General features: G+C 53.8%; 1 protein-coding gene across 4 annotated transcripts in view; it reads right to left on the bottom strand.

Annotated features, from left to right (window-relative positions):
* Positions 1-143: 143 nt before the first annotated feature.
* Positions 144-20,399, bottom strand: part of SLC37A2 (solute carrier family 37 member 2) — a 28,347-nt gene continuing 8,091 nt past the window's right edge. For 2 of the 4 annotated variants that reach the window (XM_058687196.1, XM_058687193.1), the window contains 18 exons: positions 12,075-12,156; positions 11,527-11,620; positions 11,317-11,395; positions 9,520-9,655; positions 9,023-9,099; positions 7,696-7,862; positions 7,052-7,095; positions 6,590-6,742; positions 6,156-6,246; positions 4,698-4,760; positions 4,298-4,383; positions 3,737-3,785; positions 3,457-3,530; positions 3,090-3,168; positions 2,849-2,946; positions 2,496-2,560; positions 2,238-2,294; positions 144-739 (listed from right to left, as the gene is read on the bottom strand). In XM_058687196.1, coding sequence (XP_058543179.1) covers positions 2,264-2,294; positions 2,496-2,560; positions 2,849-2,946; positions 3,090-3,168; positions 3,457-3,530; positions 3,737-3,785; positions 4,298-4,383; positions 4,698-4,760; positions 6,156-6,246; positions 6,590-6,742; positions 7,052-7,095; positions 7,696-7,862; positions 9,023-9,099; positions 9,520-9,655; positions 11,317-11,395; positions 11,527-11,620; positions 12,075-12,104 — 1,416 coding nt within the window. In that variant the 5' untranslated portion in view covers positions 12,105-12,156 and the 3' untranslated portion in view covers positions 144-739; positions 2,238-2,263. The remainder of the gene's footprint in view (positions 740-2,237; positions 2,295-2,495; positions 2,561-2,848; positions 2,947-3,089; positions 3,169-3,456; positions 3,531-3,736; positions 3,786-4,297; positions 4,384-4,697; positions 4,761-6,155; positions 6,247-6,589; positions 6,743-7,051; positions 7,096-7,695; positions 7,863-9,022; positions 9,100-9,519; positions 9,656-11,316; positions 11,396-11,526; positions 11,621-12,074; positions 12,157-20,399) is intronic. The other 2 variants (XM_058687194.1, XM_058687195.1) reach the window with 2 other exon arrangements.

Raw genomic sequence — 20,399 nt, 5'->3', positions numbered from 1 at the left:
GAGGGCTGGCAGGAGACTGAGGCAAGGGAGGCCTTCACTCTCCAGGGCGGCGCAGGCCCAGGCCCAAGCCCAAGAGTGATGCCTCCCTAACTTTTGCACCATTGGCACCTCCCTTGCGTCTCCCTAGTCCTGGCCCCGGAGGATATAGCAGTAACACTTTAATCGACTCAGGTCAGGAGTTAGAGACAGAATCAAATGCAAGGGAGAAGAGGTTCCAACGTGGGGGAATACACGAGAAAACCGGCTGGTGGATGAAGAAGGCAAGTGAGGCTGGGCAGCTCCGAAACAGGGTCAGAAATCCACCGACAGGTACAGGCTGGTCACAGAGGTTCAAACTGAACATGGGAAGGAGAACGAACACACCTTTGCCAAGCCTTGGTCCATGTCAACCCTCTGCCTTCGGTCTTGGAATCTGAACAAGCTAGAGTCTGAGCATATCCTCCCCTTAGCAAGCTGGAGACACCGCTCAGCTCTGATCCCCATCCTTTCTGCTTGCGGCTTCCAGAGCGCAGGCCCTTGAGTCTTCCATTCCCCATGTTGGCGGTCCCTTCCCATGGAGAATCGCCTAGCCCCTTAGCAGCCCTGTGGGCTGGCTGGTGTTAGGTCAAGAGGCGTCCATCAGCCATCGCTGGCAGTTTCCATAGTCTTGCCCCCGGTGGCGGGAGGGGGAGAGCTCTTTGGGAATCAGCTGGGGCCCTCCGTGCCTCTCTTCCAATCAAGGCCTCATATTTCTTTATACCTGCAGGAGAGAGGGGCAGTGGAAGAGAAAGTGAGGCACAGGTTAATAAGCCAATGGTCGGAGCAGGGAAGATGGGTTTGTAGGGTCCCTTAATAATTGCCTCTCATCCCTATTCTCTACCATTAGGGAGCCCTCTCACCTCTTCAGCAAGCCAGGATAATAGCGAAAACCTTACAATGTTTGTACCACATCTGACAGTTTTACAAAGCAGTATCACATATCCCGTCTCATCGCAGCCTCCTACCGATCTTGTCGGGTATTTAGGGATAAGCATCTCCATGTTATACACATAAGGATGTGGAGGCTCAGAGGATACGCCCAAGGTCTTATAAATGAAAGTGAGCAGAGAAGTCAGGATTGCCCAGGGATTTCTGGTTCTAGGCCCAGTGCTCCCTCTACCCTAGTACGTTCCTCCGCTCGCCCACACACTGGCCTTCTGCAGACAAGGCCCAGCCTAGGATGGCAGCAGTACAGAGCAAAGCAGACTCTGCTGGGACAAGCTGAAGGCCTTAGGCACATTCCATGAGTTCTGAGCCTCTCATCTAGAGATCAGAGAACCAACCTCACGGTTGCTGAGAGATAAGTGGGTATGTCTGAAGTCAGACTCAGTTCCAGGCACAGAGCAGATGCTTACCAAGTATTCATCCCCCTTTCCTGCTTCCTTCTTCCTCTCCCAGCCTCCCTTCAGGCCTGGCCTGGGGAAGGCAGAAGGGAGGAGCACCGATCCCCTGCCCCTTCCTCCAGGGCAGGCAGATAGATACTCTGCTAATGCCTCCTGCTCTCAGTTCCTCTCCCCCTGAACCTGGAAGATGCCATCCTTAAGTGGGAGTGCTTCCCCAGAGACGATTCTGGTCACCATGACCCCAGGGGCTTCTTCCACGCATTTACCATCTAGGACCAGGTCCACGGCTCTGGCCAGCTCATTAGCCAGAGCCTCCTGCTCAAAAGGAGAGCCAGAAAGGCCAAAGAGAGCATTACCCTCAGCACCAGCACACGGCCCAACCTCTTGCTGGCTCTGCCTCAGCCACTAGCCTATCTGTGCGGCCTCCACACCCGCCACCACTGGGCAGTACAAAGAGAACACACCAGGCCAGCCACCGAGACTTGATCGGAATTTTCTCCCAGAGGCTTTGATTGATAGTTGCTTTTTTCTGTACACCCCAGGCAGAGGGGCCAGATGATCTCGGTTTCTGAACTTCAGGAGGTACGTACGGCTCAGAGTCCGAGTTCAGAGGGAAAACTATTTCCCTGGATCCTGCCTCTGTCCTCGGGGTACATCCAAAGCCCTAAGGAGAGGAGTCTGCCAACCTCTGTGGCAGCTCAGGCTCCTTAGGAAACAGATCCCAAGCACCATGCTCTGCTCGGGGAGAGAGTCTTTGGAGTTGGCCCCCAAGAAAAACAAAAAGGAAGTTGGAAAAATCACAGCGGAGGAGAGAGGATTTGCATGCAGGCCCCATTCTAATGGCACATTAGTCACCGACTTGAAGAAAATACTCACAAAAGTCATGGGACTTGAGGAAAATACTATCGCGGGTGGGTTAGGGCCAGACTAGAGCTATGGAGACATATGGGGACAACAGAGGACACATTAGCAGCGTTGGAGGTAGGGGTGGGGGGGCCACGGAGCACATCCAGGGTCTGGCTCCACTCTGGGCTACAGGTGGACTCAGACTGGGTGCTGAGCACCAGGGCACTGGTTTTAATGCCCACAAGAGGTAAGGTTGGGGATACAGCTATAGCTGTCTGGAGGACTCACCCTCTGTCTCTGCCCAGGGATGACTTCCAGGCTAGGATCTCTTTGTACACCAACCGGCAGAGGAGCTGTGGGGAGTTCGAGTACCCAAGGGAAGGGAGGGAAATATTAGCAATGAACACATGGTTAGTCCCCGGTGCTAGGTGACCGGGGGGCTGGCAGGAAGGAAGGTTGTGGGCACAGTTTCACCTGGCAGGGGCTCACTCACGGGAGGAAAGTGGTTCTGAGTGAAAGGCAGCTGTTCTCATGTTCCAGAGCCCCTCACGGCCAACGATTTGGACCTCCCGGGTTCTAGCCTGGCAGGACAGGACATTCACTCCCACCAGTGCCCATGTGTGTACCCCAAGAACTCGTACCAAGCAGGCCAGGATGTCGGCAGAGATGAGCATGTAGAAGACATTATTCCAGCCTGTGGGTGAAATAAGGCCAGCCAGGAGGGGCCCCAGAGCCGCACCTGCAAAGAACACAATGTCAGAGAAGGGAACCCAACAAGGGGCCCTGAACCTCCCTGCCCACCTGTGGGCAGCATTCTAAGAAATGTGCTAAAAACAAGGCTCAGGGCTCAGCTGCCAGGAGCCAAAAGCTAGAGTCACAGACCTATGGACCCAGTGCCGTCGATGATGGCCGTGACGGTGGAGAGTGCCTTTGCGTTGCCTTTCAGGCTCTGGTGAGTTCCCTGGGGAGAGAGAATGAGAATGGAGCGGGGAGGCCCAAATGGAGAGGCAGCACCAGGCAGGACCAGGGCTGGGAGTGGGGCTAACTTGGGGAAAGGCAGCAATTGGGCTTGGAGTTGAGAGAAAAGGCCAGGGGCCGATGGCAGATTCTGAAGGACTTTAAAGATCTCATATGCCAGGATCTCTGTGCACTGGGAGGGGGTAGGGATGTTGAGAAATGGATCTGGAGCCCCCAGGCCCTGACCAAGCCCCCAGAGTCGTCCCCGGCCCCAGGGGGGCAGCCCGCTTACCAGGTCAGCAGAGACTGCAGTGGTGATGAGCGCGTAAGGGCCGTTGACCAAGGCCCCACAGATGATCAGCATCACTGAGGCAGTAACAGAGACAGCTGGTTAGGGATGAGGGACCGCCACCAGCCCCAGCCCCAAAGCAGGTGAGACCACCCCCTCCAGGCATCAGGCTGAGAACCTCCACTTCCCTGTGCCTCCCACCGATGTCCCCAAGCCAGCTTCCTGGGGTCCCCAAGGCAATGCTTTTCCTGTGGGCTGCCAGGACTTGCATCCACGCCCTCACCTATGGAGTTGATAATCCCACTCTGACCAATGAAGTTATACAGGAACATCTGGGAGGGGACAGGGGAGAGACAGTCACGCCCAGGCTTCCCCATGGGCTGCCTGGGTTAGATGGAGCCCAGAAGTCTGGCACACTCCCTCCTGCCAGGGAACCTCAGAGGTCACCTTACTCCTTTTCTTTCTCGAACCCAGACCTCTTGGTCTTTAAATGTCCCAGGGATGGAGGGTCCAACACATGGTAATATACTGTTGCCCTTTTTTTCACAAAGATTTCTCTCTTACCTAACCTTAATTTCCTATACTCTCCTTGACCAAGAACTTTAGCAGCTGGCCTCCCCTTTCTCCACCAAGGCCAAGTCGTCGCTAATCCCTTTCCAAAATTCTCAGTCCAAATCTCTTTCCTGTGTTCACCTTGGCTTCTCCCCCGCCCCTGGGTGTGCACAAGGATGGACACACACACAAAGAGACAGGCATGTGCATAAATGCCCGGGTGTGCACACATTTCAACAGTCCGCACGAGTCCACGTGAGCACATGTGCTTCACTCTTGAGGTTATACACACCATGGGGGCAGCCAAGATCAGCATGATGCAGCAGGTGGTGGCCCTGCCATTGGTGTAGTCAGAGATGAGCCCCGCCATGATGCCGCCTAGAACACAAACCAACTCACACATTGCTGCCCCAGGTATGGCCACAGTCTCCCACTACATGGCACCCCAAGCTTTGCCCCATCCTCTACCCGGTGCTAGCTTGGGCATCCAGAACCAACAGAGCTTCCCCCTCTCAAGCCCTCCTGGCACCCATTGCTCATGAGAAGATCAAACTCAAGAGCCAACTTTCTTAGGGCCACCCAACTGGGCAGGAGCTGCCCAGGTCATGTCGCATTGGCCCTGTCCCATCCTTCTGCACCCCCACAAGAGAAAAGGAGAATGAAGCCTGAGGCAGAACAGGGAAGGTCCTTACCCATGATGCCACCAACATCGAAGAGGGTAGACAGGTCCCCAGCCTGTTTGGCATTGAAATGAGCTATGCAAAATACAAACATGTGGTCAGACCTGGGGGCTCGGAGCAAACGTCCTGGAGTGCCACTGCCATAAGAACCCCTATAGAGCACCTGATTCGGTCCACTTCCTCCTTTTTCAGATGAAGGAGTGAAGACTCACGGGGAAGTCATTGGCCAGGGTCACAAGTAAATTTGCAGCACTTTTGGACTGGATACCCTTTCTGCCCCTCCATCCCATCCTGTAATTCCTTCTCCCCCTGCAGGTTGGCCTTGACCCCTTGGAAAAGCCTTCCCCTGAAAGCACTGGGATCTGGCCCATAAGAACCCTGTCCCACTGGGCCACTTTTACCCTGGGGACACAACTCTCACTGAGCCGCAGCTCAACCAGCCACATTCCTGCTCTGCTCCTGAACAACCGGCCTCCTCTGCCAGGAGCCTTCCCACCCATTTGAGGCCTCTGCTAATAAACAGAGCCAGGAAGGAGACTCACAGGCAAATGGGGACCTCAGGTCTTAGCCCTTGTCCTAGGATTAGAAAAAGGAATGTCCAGAAGCTTGAGTTGTAGCTTAACCCTCAAGGTTGACTCATACAAGGCCACAAAACAAAGAGTCACAGTGTCCACGGAGCCACCCTGATGCTCTACTTCTATCTTTGAGAGAGGCCCTATGACAGGGCTGTTGGGCAAGATATGAGCTGGGATTTGGCCTTGCATAATCTGGCCTTGCAGCATCCCGTTCAGAGCAAGTACGGTGCTTGTAAAGCAGCCTTGGCCCTCCCACAGGGCTTGGAGGGAGCAGCAAAGCCCTGGAGCAGAGGGCCTCAGCCCTGCAGGGCTCTGCAGTCAGGGGCAGGGGAGAGGGGGCCCAGAGGAGGGCAGTGCAGCTGACCCAGGCACAAGCCATCCGTCCCAGGAGGCTCCCGGCAGCCCCTGGGGTGAGAAGAGCAGGCGGTGGGTAGCTCACTAGGCCCTCTTCCTGGGGTTTGGGGAGGCATTCAAAGGCAGATCCTTCCTAGCACCATCTATCCACTCATCTGGGAGCCAAGCAGGTCTGAGGTGGGTGCTCCTGTACTTAAGGCTAGAGAAGTTAGGCAGGATTACAGAATAAAACTTGGGTGTTCCTAATCTCCAAGGAGGAGAGGTGGCTGGCATTGGGGTCTCCGAGGCCGTGTACAAGGTCTAACTTCCTACTTAACCAATTTTTTTTTTTTTTAAGTCTCCTTTTGCCCTACGAGAGGTTCAGCAGACATCCTGCCCATACTCTGGAGTCACGCACATCCCATGACAGGTTTCCTCTCCCTGCCAAAGATGGCCTTGGCCTCCTCAGAGACCCCCATCCTCACCTCTTCTTCCCCTTTACTTACCCACATTGAAGTGCTCGCTTCGGCAGCACATATACTAAAACTGGAACGATACTTACCCACATTGAAGATGTAGAGGGGCAGCCAGTAGAGGAAGGTGTAACTGACCAGCTTGGCAAAGAGCAGACACAAAGAGAACTCGACCACACCCTGGAGAGCATAACAGAAGGCATCAGGGAAGAGATACAAGAGATCCCTGGCCCAGGGTAGCCCCAGGGGCTGGCTCCGTCCCCTAGGGCTGCCACCACCTAGCCACAAAGCAACCTCAAGTACACCTCCATCCAACCCCAGTAAAAGCAATGTGCCTATGCTCCAGTGCTGTGTCAAGGCAAGCCTCCCATGTTACTCCCCCCAAGTTGGCTATTCACCCTAAGCATCTCATGTAAAGAAATTCTGGAAGCCATAGGTCACCCCGAGCGTCCCCCCATCTCCTGACATCCAGCAGAGAAATCTAGAGAGCCTCTCTCTTCCCTCCATCCCGCAAGCTTCTCACCGGGATCCGGAGCGCCCCGAGGAAGCTGATGGCGGCAGGCTGAGCGCTTGGCTCCTTGGAGCATCTGGCGGGGGTCTCCAGGCTGCTCTCCTTGTTAGTGTGGGGACCACTCCCAAGGTCCTCAGGGTTGTGCTGGTTCTCTTCCAACCCATCCTGAACAGAGATGAGCCCTTGCTGTGAGCACATTTGCGTACCGCCTCCCACCAGCTGGAGGTATAAGCCACGTGAGAGGTAGGGGTTCCCAGGCTGGAAGAGGTACGCGCCCCTCTCCTGGACTGAACTACCATCCGGCGAGGCCCAATCAGGCTGTCGGGGAGCCAACCTGAGGGCCTGACACTGAGCCCGTGAGGTAACCCACTGAGTTCGTGGGTGCACGAGCCCCTCCTCCAACTCCCCAGTCCCCTCTGGGACCTGTCTCTGAGGATGGATTGGCAAGGTGGGGGTCGGGCTGGGGGCACTCACACTCGTGTGGTGCTGAGGAGGCGTGCAGTCCACATCTTCGGGGTCTGAAAAAAACAACCCGCTAAGAAGCTTCCTGGCGGGCCAGCCCCTGCTCCCTAAGGTGGCCAGTCTACTTCCCAGCACGAGAGAGCCTGCAACCCAGGCTCGAGAGACACATTCTAGGCCTGGCTCCCCTAACAACCACCTGGGTCACTACTGCCTTGTGGACTTCCGTTCTCTTGCTACAAAGTGGCCACCCTGCCTGGCCTAGCTCTGTCTCCGAAGGCTGTCAGGGAATGGGGAAGAGGACAGGGAATGGGGAAGAGGACAGCGGATGGGGAGTGTCCCGTCACCCCCACTCTCCCCTTCTCACACTTCAGAGTCAGCTGGCACTTGCCGAGCACAACTACAGGCCGTGCGTCCCAACTGCACGTTTCACTGACACCTTAACCAACCCCCAACCCTAGGAAGTAGATGCTATTATTCTTAATTTACAAATGAGAAAACTGAGGCCCAGAGAGGTTGTCTGTCCCGGGCCACATACAGGTCCTCCAGCTCCACGACCAGTAATCCTCCCCCTCGAGCCAGCTGCCTTCTCTCAGACCCCGAGAGGAGAAGCGGGAGGCTCAGTTCTGAGCCCTGTGGGGAGGGAGGGGTCCGCTCACATTCGATGAGGAAGAGGAAGGTGATGACACCCATAGCAGCGGTGATGATGCCAGGCACCACAAACGACAGGCCCCACTGCTCATTCACCCAGATGCCAGCGATCAGGGAGCCCAGGATGTTGCCCACAGACGTGTGTGAGTTCCAGATGCCCATGATAAGCCCCCGCCTGCAGGGGAGGGAGCAATGGCGGGGAAAGGAAGGGGAGGAGAGTAAATAAATAAATAAATAAATAATAAGTCAGAGAAGCACAGGGTTCATCACAACTGCCCTGGCCAAGTGCAAAACGCTGGCTGCCTCCAGCCTCCAAGCCCAAAGACAACCAGTCAGGGAGGAGGCGGAAGGCTTGCCTAGTGTCAAGCAAGTGACAGCAAGGCCTGGGGTCCTGCTCCCCTCTGCCAGCAACCAGAGGCAGCACACGTACGGGCTTCCAGATGGAGCTCTCCTTGTCCTGAGGACATCAAGCCCCCCCACCCCCACCCCCACCCCCTTATCCTATGGCTGCTGGTCCTCCATCAGGGCCACTCTGCCTCCAGGGGACATTGGCAAAGCCTGGAGATTTTGCACTGGCCCAGCCCCAGGTGTGCTACTGGCATCTAGTGGGTAGGTGCTGCTAAACCCTCTACAGTGTGTCAGGTGGCCCCACAGCAAAGAATGATCCAGGCCCGAATGTCGGTAGGGCTGAGCTGGACAATCTCTCTGCTCTAAAGCAACATTTTTTTTTTTTTTTTTTTTGCATGAAAGCCAGTTCAAGTACAAAACAATAATAATAACAACAACAACAATAATAAAGTTTTAACAGTCTCCATTTTTATCTTCATGCAAGATGAGAATTTGTCTGTTATGAGGCGAAAGCATAACTAAGGTTGCCTGTTTTTATGGATTAAAACCTTATCAAGGAGCAAATCAGCACTGCTTTTTATTTATTTATTTATTTATTTTTTTAATTTTTTTTCAACGTTTTTTATTTATTTTTGGGACAGAGAGAGACAGAGCATGAACAGGGGAGGGGCAGAGAGAGAAGGAGACACAGAATCGGAAACAGGCTCCAGGCTCCGAGCCATCAGCCCAGAGCCTGACGCGGGGCTCGAACTCACGGACCGCGAGATCGTGACCTGGCTGAAGTCGGACGCTTAACCGACTGCGCCACCCAGGCGCCCCTCAGCACTGCTTTTTAGTCACCAAATGTGACTAAACGTGAAAGTCAGCAAGACAGACACAAGGTTCTAACCCTTCTCCTTGAAATTATACCGGGACCGTGAGTGACCTCCTCACTCCCCGCAGCCCTCCCAGGGTAACCCCCCTCTCCTCCTCCCTTGCCACACTCACTTCCCCTTCCCGAACCAGTTGCCAACGCAGGTCACCACAGAGGGCCAGCCTGTGGTCTGGACAAGCCCATTACAGATCTGCAGGGAGACCAGGAGTTAGTGGGACAGGCCTGGGCCGGGCAGCAAACTCCCAGCTCTGACCCCTCCCAGGCCAAGGGGCCTCCACGGCCCGCACTGCAAGTGCCCTCTTCCCTCACACACACCCTAATGCCACAGGTTGGTTTCTCCTCTGGCCCAAGATCCTTCCCTGCAGAGACCGAGCCCCTCAGGCATCTCAGGGACCTCGGGGTAGTGCTCAGTGCAGACTTAGGGAGGATCTGTGTGATCCTGAGAAGTGGGAAGTAGGACCCCAAGGCTCAACAGAGGAGCACTGGGCTGTGAAGAAGTTATCCCCAGCCCAAATCTGCCACCACCTGGGGGTGTCTGGGAAGGACTAGCAGCCTCCGCAATCCTTCCCATGATGGAGCAGAGGTCTGAATGCAAGATGGAGGCTCGTACCTGGATGAGCACAAAGTACCAGAGCATGTGGATGTTCCAGAAATATCCTAGGCCAAAGAGCGAGGTGAAGAGGCCACTGAGCAGCATTCCAGCTGAAAGGTAATAACGGAGGGGGAGCCGCTCCCCAAAAATCCCGCTGGAGAAGAGAGAGTAGGATTTGTGGTTAGTCACCCTCTGCACTCCTCACCTCTGCCACATACTTCCTCCCCCGCCACACCACTGACACAGCTCTGGCCCAGGTGACCACCAATGACCTCTGTGTTGCCTGCCACACGCCAGGGATGCTCTCCGGCCTCCGCTCACTGGACTTCCCTGCCTTAGCTGCCACAGCTGAACATGCTCCTTGAAGTGTCTCCGTGGCCTCCTCCCCTCGCTCCCCTCAGCTCACCACTGGACATTTACTTTCCCTGGGGCACAGTTTCCTGCATCAGGTTTATGGTTGTAACTACCACCTAGATATAAAATAGCTCCAACCACATATTTTCCATCCTGATCTCTCACCCTGCAGGATCACACCCAGGTGCCTTCTGGACATCTTAACTTGGGTACCCCCAAAACATCTGCAACTCAACACTCCGAACTCTCCCTCCTCCTTCCCCACTCAGTCCCTTGGCCTGAGCCCCTCTTCTGAGTGAGTATCTTGAGCCCCTCCAGCCAGAGACCGTGGAGCTTCCTGCTTCCTGCCTCCCCTCCCATGCCTCGCAATTCAGCCTCCAAGACCCTACCTCTTAAATAGTTCTCCAGGACATCAGCTCTCTTCAGCTCTATTACTGCTGTTCTAACTCAACTTCTCAAAGCTCATCTGGGCCATTGTCAAATCTGTTCTTAAGTGTGAGTGAGCAGGCCTTCAGTCTCGTCCTCCATCTGTACTATCTTCCATCATGCCCAGAATGATCTGTCTGAAATATCTGGCTATATCCGAACATGACACCCCTGGGTACCACCTTCAATGGCTCTCCTGTGCCCGCATCTGGCACACAATAGCCTGGCTCTTCAGCCCCATCTCCTGCCACTGCTTCAAATTTTACTCTGTTATTAAAGCTGTTAGGAGTACACCCCCAGTCAGATCGTGCTGTTTCCCACCTGCCTTTCTTTGCCCATGCTAGTCCTTCTGCCCAGCTACTTCTCCACTGCTCTTCCTCAGTATCATCTCCTTCCAGAAGTCTTCCCTAACCCCTCTTCTCTAATCCCAGCTGGCATGAGGTGACTACCCCTGAGCCCCAGAGCGGCCTGTAGCCACCTCCCTCAGAGAGCCACCATACTGGTTTGTAACCAGCTGCTGATGAGTTGGGCACCTCCATTAGGCTGTGAGCCTTTGGAAAGCAGTACCCTACCTTTTCATCTTTGGTCCCTGGCAACAAACACCAGGATTGCTATGTAAAAGCCACGCTCGTTGGGCTAATTTAGGCCCAGGACAGGAGAGTGGTATTCCTTGCCATCTCTGTGTGCAGGGCTACCTTTGATGGATCCCAGTTCAGGACAAGCCGTATTTGTCCAGCCACACCACCACCACTGTCATCTGAGAGAATAACCTCAGAAGGAGCATCCAGGAAAGACTTTCGAGGAAAAGAAGAGTCTGTCTGCCAGGTGACGGAGGAGGCCGGGTGACCATGGTAAGGAAATGAAGATGGCCAGGGGTTGGTGGTATGTGCCCAAGTCTTGGTCTCATTTCCACCTGGGGGGGGGGGGCATCGGCTTTTTCACTTCAACCCTGCTGCCCACAGGTTCGTCAAGGGGAGGCAGCAGCTCTGATCCCCCCTGACTCGGGGACAGTCACAGGCTCTGCCAGTCTCTTACCTGATAAACATGCCGATGGCATAGGCCACAAGGAAGGCATTGTCCACGGCCCCCAGTAACTCCTTGTAGTTGTTCTTGTCTGAAAACAGATGGCAGAGACAGAAAGCTGGTGCTTGGCTGCCCCTGCAAGAAGTCCTTACCGGCACTGGACAAACTCTTCCTGGGGAGGGGAGCTGGGGAGTGGGGAAGAGCAACTTGCCCTGTTCGTACCAAAGGGAGCCCAGTCGCACCACGTAGTGTCGTTGAGACTGTGGCTGTCATTAATGGGCTTGATCAGCTCCGAGCAGTTCTGGTGCAGACGGCTCTGAAAAGGCCATAGAATGCGTGGGTCAGGGGTCATCAGCAAGCAATCTGCCTCCCCAACCACACCAGCACCACTGTCTCCCCACTGGGCTCCATGCTCCTTCGGCTGGCATGACATCCTGCCTACCGTGACTGGTTATAGGCCAAGTGGCCACATCAGGCCCTCAGTGAAGGGGAAGAGGAGTCTATGAGCAGAGCCCATAGAGCCCAGGGTCCCTGCCCTCTCATTCCACCCACAGCCAGCAACACTGCTGTCAAAAGGAACACACAGGGAAAGTTCCATAGGAAGAACAACTACTGAGAATGGGGCGTGGCCATGGGAAGGGGTCGTCTCCTGACTATGGTTGAAGGAATAAGGATGGTTATGGGCCAAGTTCCAGACCATTCTACCAGAGTTTATTTCCGCTGGGGCCCAGCATCTCCTGCATTCTTCCTTACCACCAGGCCAGCCTCACCTTGACAACACTGATGGGCTTCCTGGACATGTGATAACAGGTATAAATGAAGAAGGTGAGTAGCAGGATGAAGCCTCGGAACCTGCAGGAAAAGGCAGGCATCTGGGTCAGCAGGAAGTTGGCCTCAGCCAGAAGCTCAGACACGGTATCCCCACGGGACTTGCTCTGGCAACTCCAGGGCCTCAGCACCACCAACTCTCTACCTTCAGTCTCCCCTCCAGACAGTTCCTTGGACAGAGGCCAAGGGGAGGGTAGGAACAGATGCCCGGGGTCCAGGGCACTCAGGGAGCCCTATCTCTCTGGTCCCAACTCCTGAGGCTCTTCAGCAGAGCTGGCTCAGTACCAGCACCCTAGACAACACAAGTTACGCCTGCCCCTCCCCCCACCCCCAATTCTTGTCACCCCCCACACCTCTATTATCCTTTAACCTCGCCAAGGTCAGGATGCCTCTGTGTCTGCCTGTATGAGACATGGTGGCAGCGAAGTAGAATTGTTCTTAATAACAATACCAGAAATGGTGGGAGCAGGTGGGAGGCTGACACTGGAGAAGGTCTGTCTCTAAAGTGAGCTCAACTCCTCTCAACCCTTGAACACAGCAGAGACAGCACCTGCTGCAGTCCAGTTAGGGCAGTAGCCAAAAGTGGGAAATCTGGTGACACAATCCACATCCTCTTCCCAGGCCCGGTCTGGTCTATCCCACTGGACAGAAGGATCATTCTTTCCATCTGTGGCTCACACACCACATGTACCCTCTCCTACCCCCACTTCTCATCCCAAGGACCGGTCTGGAATGGAAAGAACAGTTCATCCAGGCACCACTGAAGTTTCCACCACACGCCCGGCCACTGCCCTTCTCCCGAGAGCCTGGGAAAAGGGCCTCGAGGTCCTCCTGAGTCAGCGTCTGCGCCCCTAGCAGAGCATCAGCTGAGCTGAGTCAGCCACCAGGAGCCAGGAAGTACTTGGAAAATAGACCTCAAAACGGACCCCCAACCCAGGAGAAAAGGCTAGACATTAGGAAAGAGCCAGAGCCTTGGTTTATTCACGGTCTCATGGAGAAGGGTGGGGAAGGGTGGGAGGGGCCCTGAAGCCCTTTCCATCCCTCAGTTCCATGAACCCGAAGGGCAGGACACCGGAGGCTTACTCTGCCATCTTTAGAGATCTGCCTCCAAACCCCAAACTCACTTCCCCCAAACATGTCATGAAGGCTACCGCTTGTGAAATACAAGGGAATTTCAAAAGAACCTGAATTTAGGTTGGGCTCCCAGGACCCTTCTTACCTCACCCTGGACTTGAGCTGCCTACCTGGGTTCTCTGACTCCATTCTCTCCACTACCTCACAGTGTATCTTCTGAAGAGAATGTAGTTATACACCGTCTGTCACCTGGCTACACATTTTTTCAGTGGCTCTCCATTCTAAGAGTGAAGTTCCAACTATTTAGCCTGGATTTTATGCTTCTCTACAAACAGGTCCCTCTGGCTACCAGTTTCCAAGGTAGCCACAGAGGTCCCTCAGGGACTTGAGCCTCAGGGAATGTGGGGTCACTCCAAGTGACTGTTACAGTGACTGACATCAGAAGGCTTAGTGGCCTTCCAGGTCCCACCAATCGGCATATGCTTCATAATTCCTGAGGGACTTGTTAATAGTTCCAAGTTCAGGGACTTGTAAAATCTGGGGGAAATTCTCTGAGAAGGTGGCCTTCTTCAAAGAGTAATGGATGAAAGAAAACTATACCCTGCAGATAACCGGTCTAGTGCCCTGGCTGGGAAGCTACTTGGTTCAGGAAAAAAGCTAAAAGCTTTGAGTGATGCTTCTAATGTATTGTGTAACCAAATGCAAGTTCCTAAATCTTTTCTCCCTCTGGTTTCCTCATCAGCTGCACATGGATGATAGCACCGACCACATCTATCTCAAAGACAGGTGAACACAACATTACTCTCACCCTAGTCCCTAGGTCCCTGTTGTACCATCTTTAAGATCCCCACCCCCGTCTGCAGGGCTCAGCTGAGCCTATCCTGGCTGCTACATGGATACAGCCACTGGCCATGGAGACGAATCAGATTTCCTCTGGGTCTGAGAGATCCTTGTAGCCCCACTGAGGCTCCCGACTCTGTTCTCTCGTGATAGGCCCAGCAGTGAGGAAGGCCTTTGCCAGCTAGAGAGCCTGGTGTTGCCTGGGAAGCCCTCTCAGGAGCTGGTGAGAGCCAACGAGGGGCCTAAAGGTCTAGCACGGTTTCCAGCCACACTGCTCTTCTCACACGCACTGCCCACTATCACTCTGCTTCAACTCCAAGCTTGTGACGTGATGGAGCAGAGACTCTGGCCTTCAGTGGCCTGCTCATGTGCTCCCTTGTGGGCAGGGGCCCACACTGGTATCCTCATCTGTGAGATTCCAGCCTGCCCCCCTCCAGCGGCCTGGCCTGCCCCTTCTCCCAGCTCTGACCCCAACCTCCAGTAGAAAACCTGATACCCAAGAGAGCAGAAGGGCATGATTCTGGGGGTAGGGGGGACAGGAGGTGGGACAGGAGGATCAAACGTGTTGTGATGCCAGGCCCGGCATGGATACCCTTTGGAACTTCCTTCCTGGACTCCAAAGAGGCAGTGGGATGAGCTCAGAATCCCATGGCTACCCGGGCAGAGCACCTGTTCACCCAATCCATCTTCACTCCACAGTCTTCCTTCCGTTCCATTCTGCTTTAGCAGCTATTCTGAGGAAAAGGCCAAGCTGCCACAGTTCAAAGGGGACTAGGGTCATCAATCAGGTGAAGGGCTGAGCTAGGCTGAGGCAAAGGCTGCCAAACTCATAGTCTCCCACAGGAAAGATGGTGATGGTCGCTTGGGCGTGAAGAAGAAGTTTCACTTCTCTTCTCTTGAACCGTTTCTTCAGAATCAAGAGGCCCCAGGAAGGGAGCGGGGAAATATACACAGCTGGCCTGGGGGGGGGTGGGGTGTGAGGGGACGGATGGCAGCCCGGGTGGCAGGCCAGGCTGGGCAAACATGCTAGGCACGAAGGAACGTGCACGGTGAGGCCCCCATACTGTTCCAGGTGAGGCTGGCTGTCCCACCATCCTCTAAATCCTTGTTAGCAAAAAGTGGCACTGTGCAGAGTCCCACCTCCCCCACCTCCCAACACTGGACGCTCAGTGACTGGGCTAGATGGAGAGGCTAACGAGCTATCTCTTAACTGCTAGCTGACAATCCAAATACTGACCTTATCAAGACTTTGCACTAGGACTTCTTCTGAGGCAAGGACAAGGAACAATGTGTCCCAAAGCAGCAAGGGGTTAAAAACAAACAAAAACCTCAAAGGACCTATTATCACCACCAGCACAACAACAAAAAACTCCAAGAAACAGCACAGCAGTGGGATATTGGCCTTGGGAGACGGTGGAAAGGAGCCCCCTTTCCCCAGTAGCTACCCAGTCAACACCCCACCCCCACCCCCGTACCTGCATCTTGACTCCTTGCTTTCCGACCACATCGCTACCCCCCTGTAAGGCCAGTCCCTCATCAACCACTCCCTACCTCCCCCTGCCTCAGCCAGGGGCTGCTAGTAAGGGTCTGCTCAGGTAGCCATGTGACAGGCTGGGCTGGCTGTGGCTGCAGGTAAGCTTGGCACTTGCCCTGAGGAAAGGGACTCGGTGGCCTGTCCTTGGAAGTGCCCTGTTCTGGGACTCAGCAAATCTGCAAAGGATAGAGGCTGGGAACAGTAAGAACAGGCCGATGGCGAGAGTGCCACCACCCACCCCCTGCCAAATCCCCCACTGCCACTGGGAGACACCCTGGTAGGGGGAGGCCAGCCTGGAACAGACAGCATGGGGCAGAGCCCTGAGCCAGGCCTCCCAGCACACAGGATGGGACAGGAACAGGCCACATCTGGGAGGGCCCGTCAGGACTGAGGGCACAAACCCCTCTTGGGGGCAGAAAGTCAACCCAAGGAATCCTCTACTTGTTCCCCTTCCCCCAGCTGGGTCTCAGGAGCTTGCTCGGAGAGATCAATTTGACTCAGGGCTTGGTCCCAAGATCCTTCCCAGCCATTGGCAGGTAGCCACAAGAAGCCACAGGAGTTTATAGGATAAATGAATAGATAATGATCACTTTAAGGAAAGAAGAAAGCCTTGAGAAGGAAGCTCTGTAAGGGAACCCCGAGTGCTCAGACAGAATGAAAAGACAAGGCTTTAAGCTACAGCTACAGCATGATGTTTTATTTGGGCAAGTGGAAAACGTGGAAGAGTGTGAGGGTTGGAAGGGTTTGGAAGAGGTGGTCAACGCTATGCAGACAGCACAGATGGAAATGTGCTGTTGGTGGAGGAGTTGTGGTCCTGCCCAGCGATCTTCCTCTCAAGATTCTCTATGGGCCTAGCCCCACGCCTCACCCTCATCCACCGCTCTCCTGAGCATGGAGGATCCAGGGTAGGGGGCACGAGCCGGAGGCCAAAAGGAGAACAGCAGTACTGCCCCTCCCCCACCACAACCCAAAGACCAACTCAGGCACAGCCAGATGGGGGAGTGGTGGGCTTCGGGGACTCTACCCCTGGTGTCCGTCCTCAATTCTGTTGTTACTTGGGGACAGCTCCACTCTGATCTCAGCATTCGGTTGGTACAGTCTGAAGAAGAAATAAGGCCTTGACAGACCATTCCAGACCAGTTCCCGGGCTCTACGTCAGACAGCCCCGCCCAAAGCCAGGGAGGTACCAGTCTGCTCAGCAAGAAGGGAAAGAGGAAACAGCAGGGAGGAAGAGGAAGTAGAAGGCAGCAATCACGAGTGGTGGTGGGGAGGGAGGGCGACCACCACAGGGTCATGTGCTCTCAACCAGCTCTGACCCTGAGGGGCCCAAGGGGATGGGGCGGGAATAATAATTTTCCCTCTGGTTTCTCCTCCTGGATCTCCCATTCCTTTCCGGAGCGGCGCCTTACCACCACAGCTCATTTTAAGGAGCCCTTTCTGCTGCCCTTCCCAAGCACTTCTTTGCAGTTACCAGGAAAATCAGACAAGACAGCGGCTTCGCAGCATCTGGGGCCCCTGATCTGAGGCCACGACGGAATAGGGAAAAGAACGTCAGACTTAGACCCAAAGAGGCTGAGTCCTGCTGCTTGCTGTGGCCTTGGGCAACTTGTTTAACTCTCTAAGCCTCAGTTTGATCTTCTTTAAATAAGATAATAAGCTCCTGCACACAAGATTGTTATAGGATTAAATGAGATGTAATGGATGTGGAAGCATCTGGCGTACAGCAGGTTCTTGGGATGCATTTGAATGTCTTCTGTGTCTACTAAGGGTGGGCTCTAGGATCTGGCAGTGTGAGCCCTCAGCAAACTCCGGAATGAGAGCCACTCAGTTTGCAGCCACCAGGCAGCCTCGGCCTCCAGCTCCCACGGGAAGGTTAGGGTGTGGGGAAAACAGTGACGTGGGAGTTCACAGCTCCGGCCTTCCTGAAGCCTTCCTCCTCCCTGTTCCTGCTCATCCAGCCGGGCCTCCTCCCACAGACTTTTCTTCTCCTTGTCTCAAGCGGTTCCCCCTCACAGGGCCCCAGGAAATGGGCCCAGCCCCGTAAGCACCAGCCACAGTCATCTCTGGCAAGGTGCCCACGTTGCCGGCTGCCCCCAGACATGCCATGCAGACGCAAAGCAGAATTCTGGCAGGGCACCAGCCCGGTCCAGGGCTGGGATGACTCTTTCAGCCATGAACAAGTTATCCACCCCATCCTGACACAGAGGGGGAAGGGCAGTAGTATTGGCTTCCTGGGCAGAGACCTCTCAGTCTCTGACTTTTGCTTGCACACTTCCGGCTGCCTGTCTCTCTCAGCCTCGTCTCCAGGGACTGCTCCTTCCGCACCCTACGCCCCTGCCAGTTGCAGTCACACGTTGTTAGTCCTAAATAGGCAGACTGTCTTCACTTCTGTGCCTTTGCTGGCTCCACGGCCTCCAGACCCAACAAGTCCAATGCTACTTTGCCCTCCTGGCGAGGCTGGATCCATCCCTCCCTCCACAGAACTGCCCGAGCACTTAGCAATGACCAAGGGCTAACTGTATGCCTGGCACCGGGCTAAGTGCTTTAAATACCTTCTCATGTAATCTCACCCAAACCCCGTGGTATAGGTACATCGTCATTTCCATTTTGTGGACAAGGACCTGGAGCCTTTACATTTATTTATTTTTGGGAAACAGAGTGAGACAAAGCACAAGCGGGGGAGGGGAAGAGAGAGGGAGACACAAAATCCCAAACAGGCTCCAGGATCCAAGCTCTGAGCTGTCAGCACAGAGCCCGATGCGGGGCTCGAACCCGCGAACTGCGAGATCATGACCTGAGCCGAAGTCGGACGCTCAACCGACTGAGCCACCCAGGTGCGCCAGGACCTGGAGCCTTAAAGGTTTAAAGTGATTTGTGTGAGGCCAAAGGGCCCTGTGATCTTTCCCCTCCCTCGCTCTCACCCAGAGGGCAGCAGAAAGACCCCGGGCCTGAGAGTCTGACCAACCTGGATGCAAACTCCAGCCCAGTCACGTCCCTAGCTACGCAGTGTTGGACAAGCCACGTTACTTCTCTGTGCCTCCTTATACGCATACGTTAGGTGGCGAAACAAATAATCGCCTGGCAGTGAACTACAAACAAACAATGTCTGGCACAAAGTAGTAGAAACAGTGAGCAGAATAATAGTCAATAATTAATGTGCAGTCAATGCTTAACAGGAGCCTGGAACTGGTCTGAGTACTTTACACACTGTACCTCATTTACTCCTCATGACAGTCTTGTGAGGTAGGTATTACCAGTGTCCTCACTTCACAGACAAGGTATCCAAAGCTCAGAGCCAGTCCACCCTCTGGTGTCCTAGTCTAGGGAGGTCTGCCTAGGTCAGCCTTCTTCACTTCTGCTTAATTGAAATGCCCTCCTTCGGGACCCACGAAGTAGTAAGTCTGAAAACTGCACACATCCTCTCTCCGGTTTGAGCCTCAGTTCCATCCAGGAAGGTAGGACCGTGTTTTCATCACTGCGGGCCTCAGAGTTCAAAATAATAACGTGCCTCCAGCAGGAAGTACGTTAACGTTCAGTGTTTGATAGGAGTCCAAACCTACACTCATCGAAAAAGAAGTGAAAGAACACTTACTGAGTGCCACTGGAAGTCAAGGATTTTCGCACATCATGATTATCCTCAGGAACCCACCTGGCTGGGGGGCGTCTGGATGGCTCAGTTGGCTAAAGCATCCGGCTCAGGTTGTGACCCCACAGTGCCTAAGTTTGAGCCTCACGTCAGGCGCGGCACTGACAGCACAGAGCCTGCTTGGGGTTCTCTGTCTCCCTCTCTCTCTCTGTACCCCCACCTCGGCACATCCTCTCCCCGCCCCCCCTCTCAAAAATACAAAAAACATTTAAAGAAAAAAAGAACCCACCTGTTTTTTACTGATGGGGAAACCAAGGCTTAGAGAAGTTAACTGCACAGGGCATACAATTTCAATCCAGCTCAGTCTTAAATCTGGGAGATGTTGGAGAACACAGGACATTGCTGGAGTCACACTTTCAAAAGTGTGTAAAGGACACGTGTGGTTGTAGAAAGCTGTGTTATGTGTATTCGTGAGCTCTTCTAAAATGCTGGTGTGGGGGCATCTGGGTGGCTCAGTCGGTTAAGCATCCAACTTCAGCTCAGGTTATGATCTCATGGTTCATGTGTTCAAGCCCTGCATCAGGCTCTGTGCTAACAGCTCAGAGCCTAGAGCCTGCTTCGGATTCTGTGTCTCCCTCTCTCTGCCCCTCGCCTGCTCACGTTCTGTCTCTCTCTCACAAATAAATAAACGTTAAAAAAAAATGTTTTAAATATTGGTGTGGGACAGGCTGTTTACCGTTATCTACCCTCCCAACCCCCTTTTCTCTAAAATGTAAGTTATTTGGTTAAAGCACATAAGTAATGTGTATGAATGAAACTCTGTTAGAAACAACAGTGGCAGATAGGTACAACTTGGCATATACAGTGATGAGATGCATTTTTGTTTATTAAGAAGAAAAAAAGGGAAGTAATTTATACAAATGTAAAATGACGGGTCATTCCGGAATAAGAAAGAGGACAATGAGGGATAAAACCTGACTAGATAAATGTGTAGGTTTGTGAAAAGAGAATTTGACTTGCCTTAGATTATAGTATGTGCAAATGATGAGTCTGAACACAAGTAATTATGGTAAAATTTTGTTAAAATCTGGCACAGTTTTTTATTCATACTATTTTCAAAAAGAGGCTCTAGTTCCTTTAATATCAAATATGTCAGTGCAAAAGTAGAATTTGGTTTTTGTTCTGTTAAAATGGCAAAATTTTTTTGACTATTGGTTATTGGTCTGCTCTTAA

Source organism: Neofelis nebulosa, chromosome 10 (assembly GCF_028018385.1).
Source record: "Neofelis nebulosa isolate mNeoNeb1 chromosome 10, mNeoNeb1.pri, whole genome shotgun sequence".
Lineage (NCBI taxonomy): Eukaryota > Metazoa > Chordata > Mammalia > Carnivora > Felidae > Neofelis > Neofelis nebulosa.
This window is presented reverse-complemented; position numbering and strand designations above follow the sequence as displayed.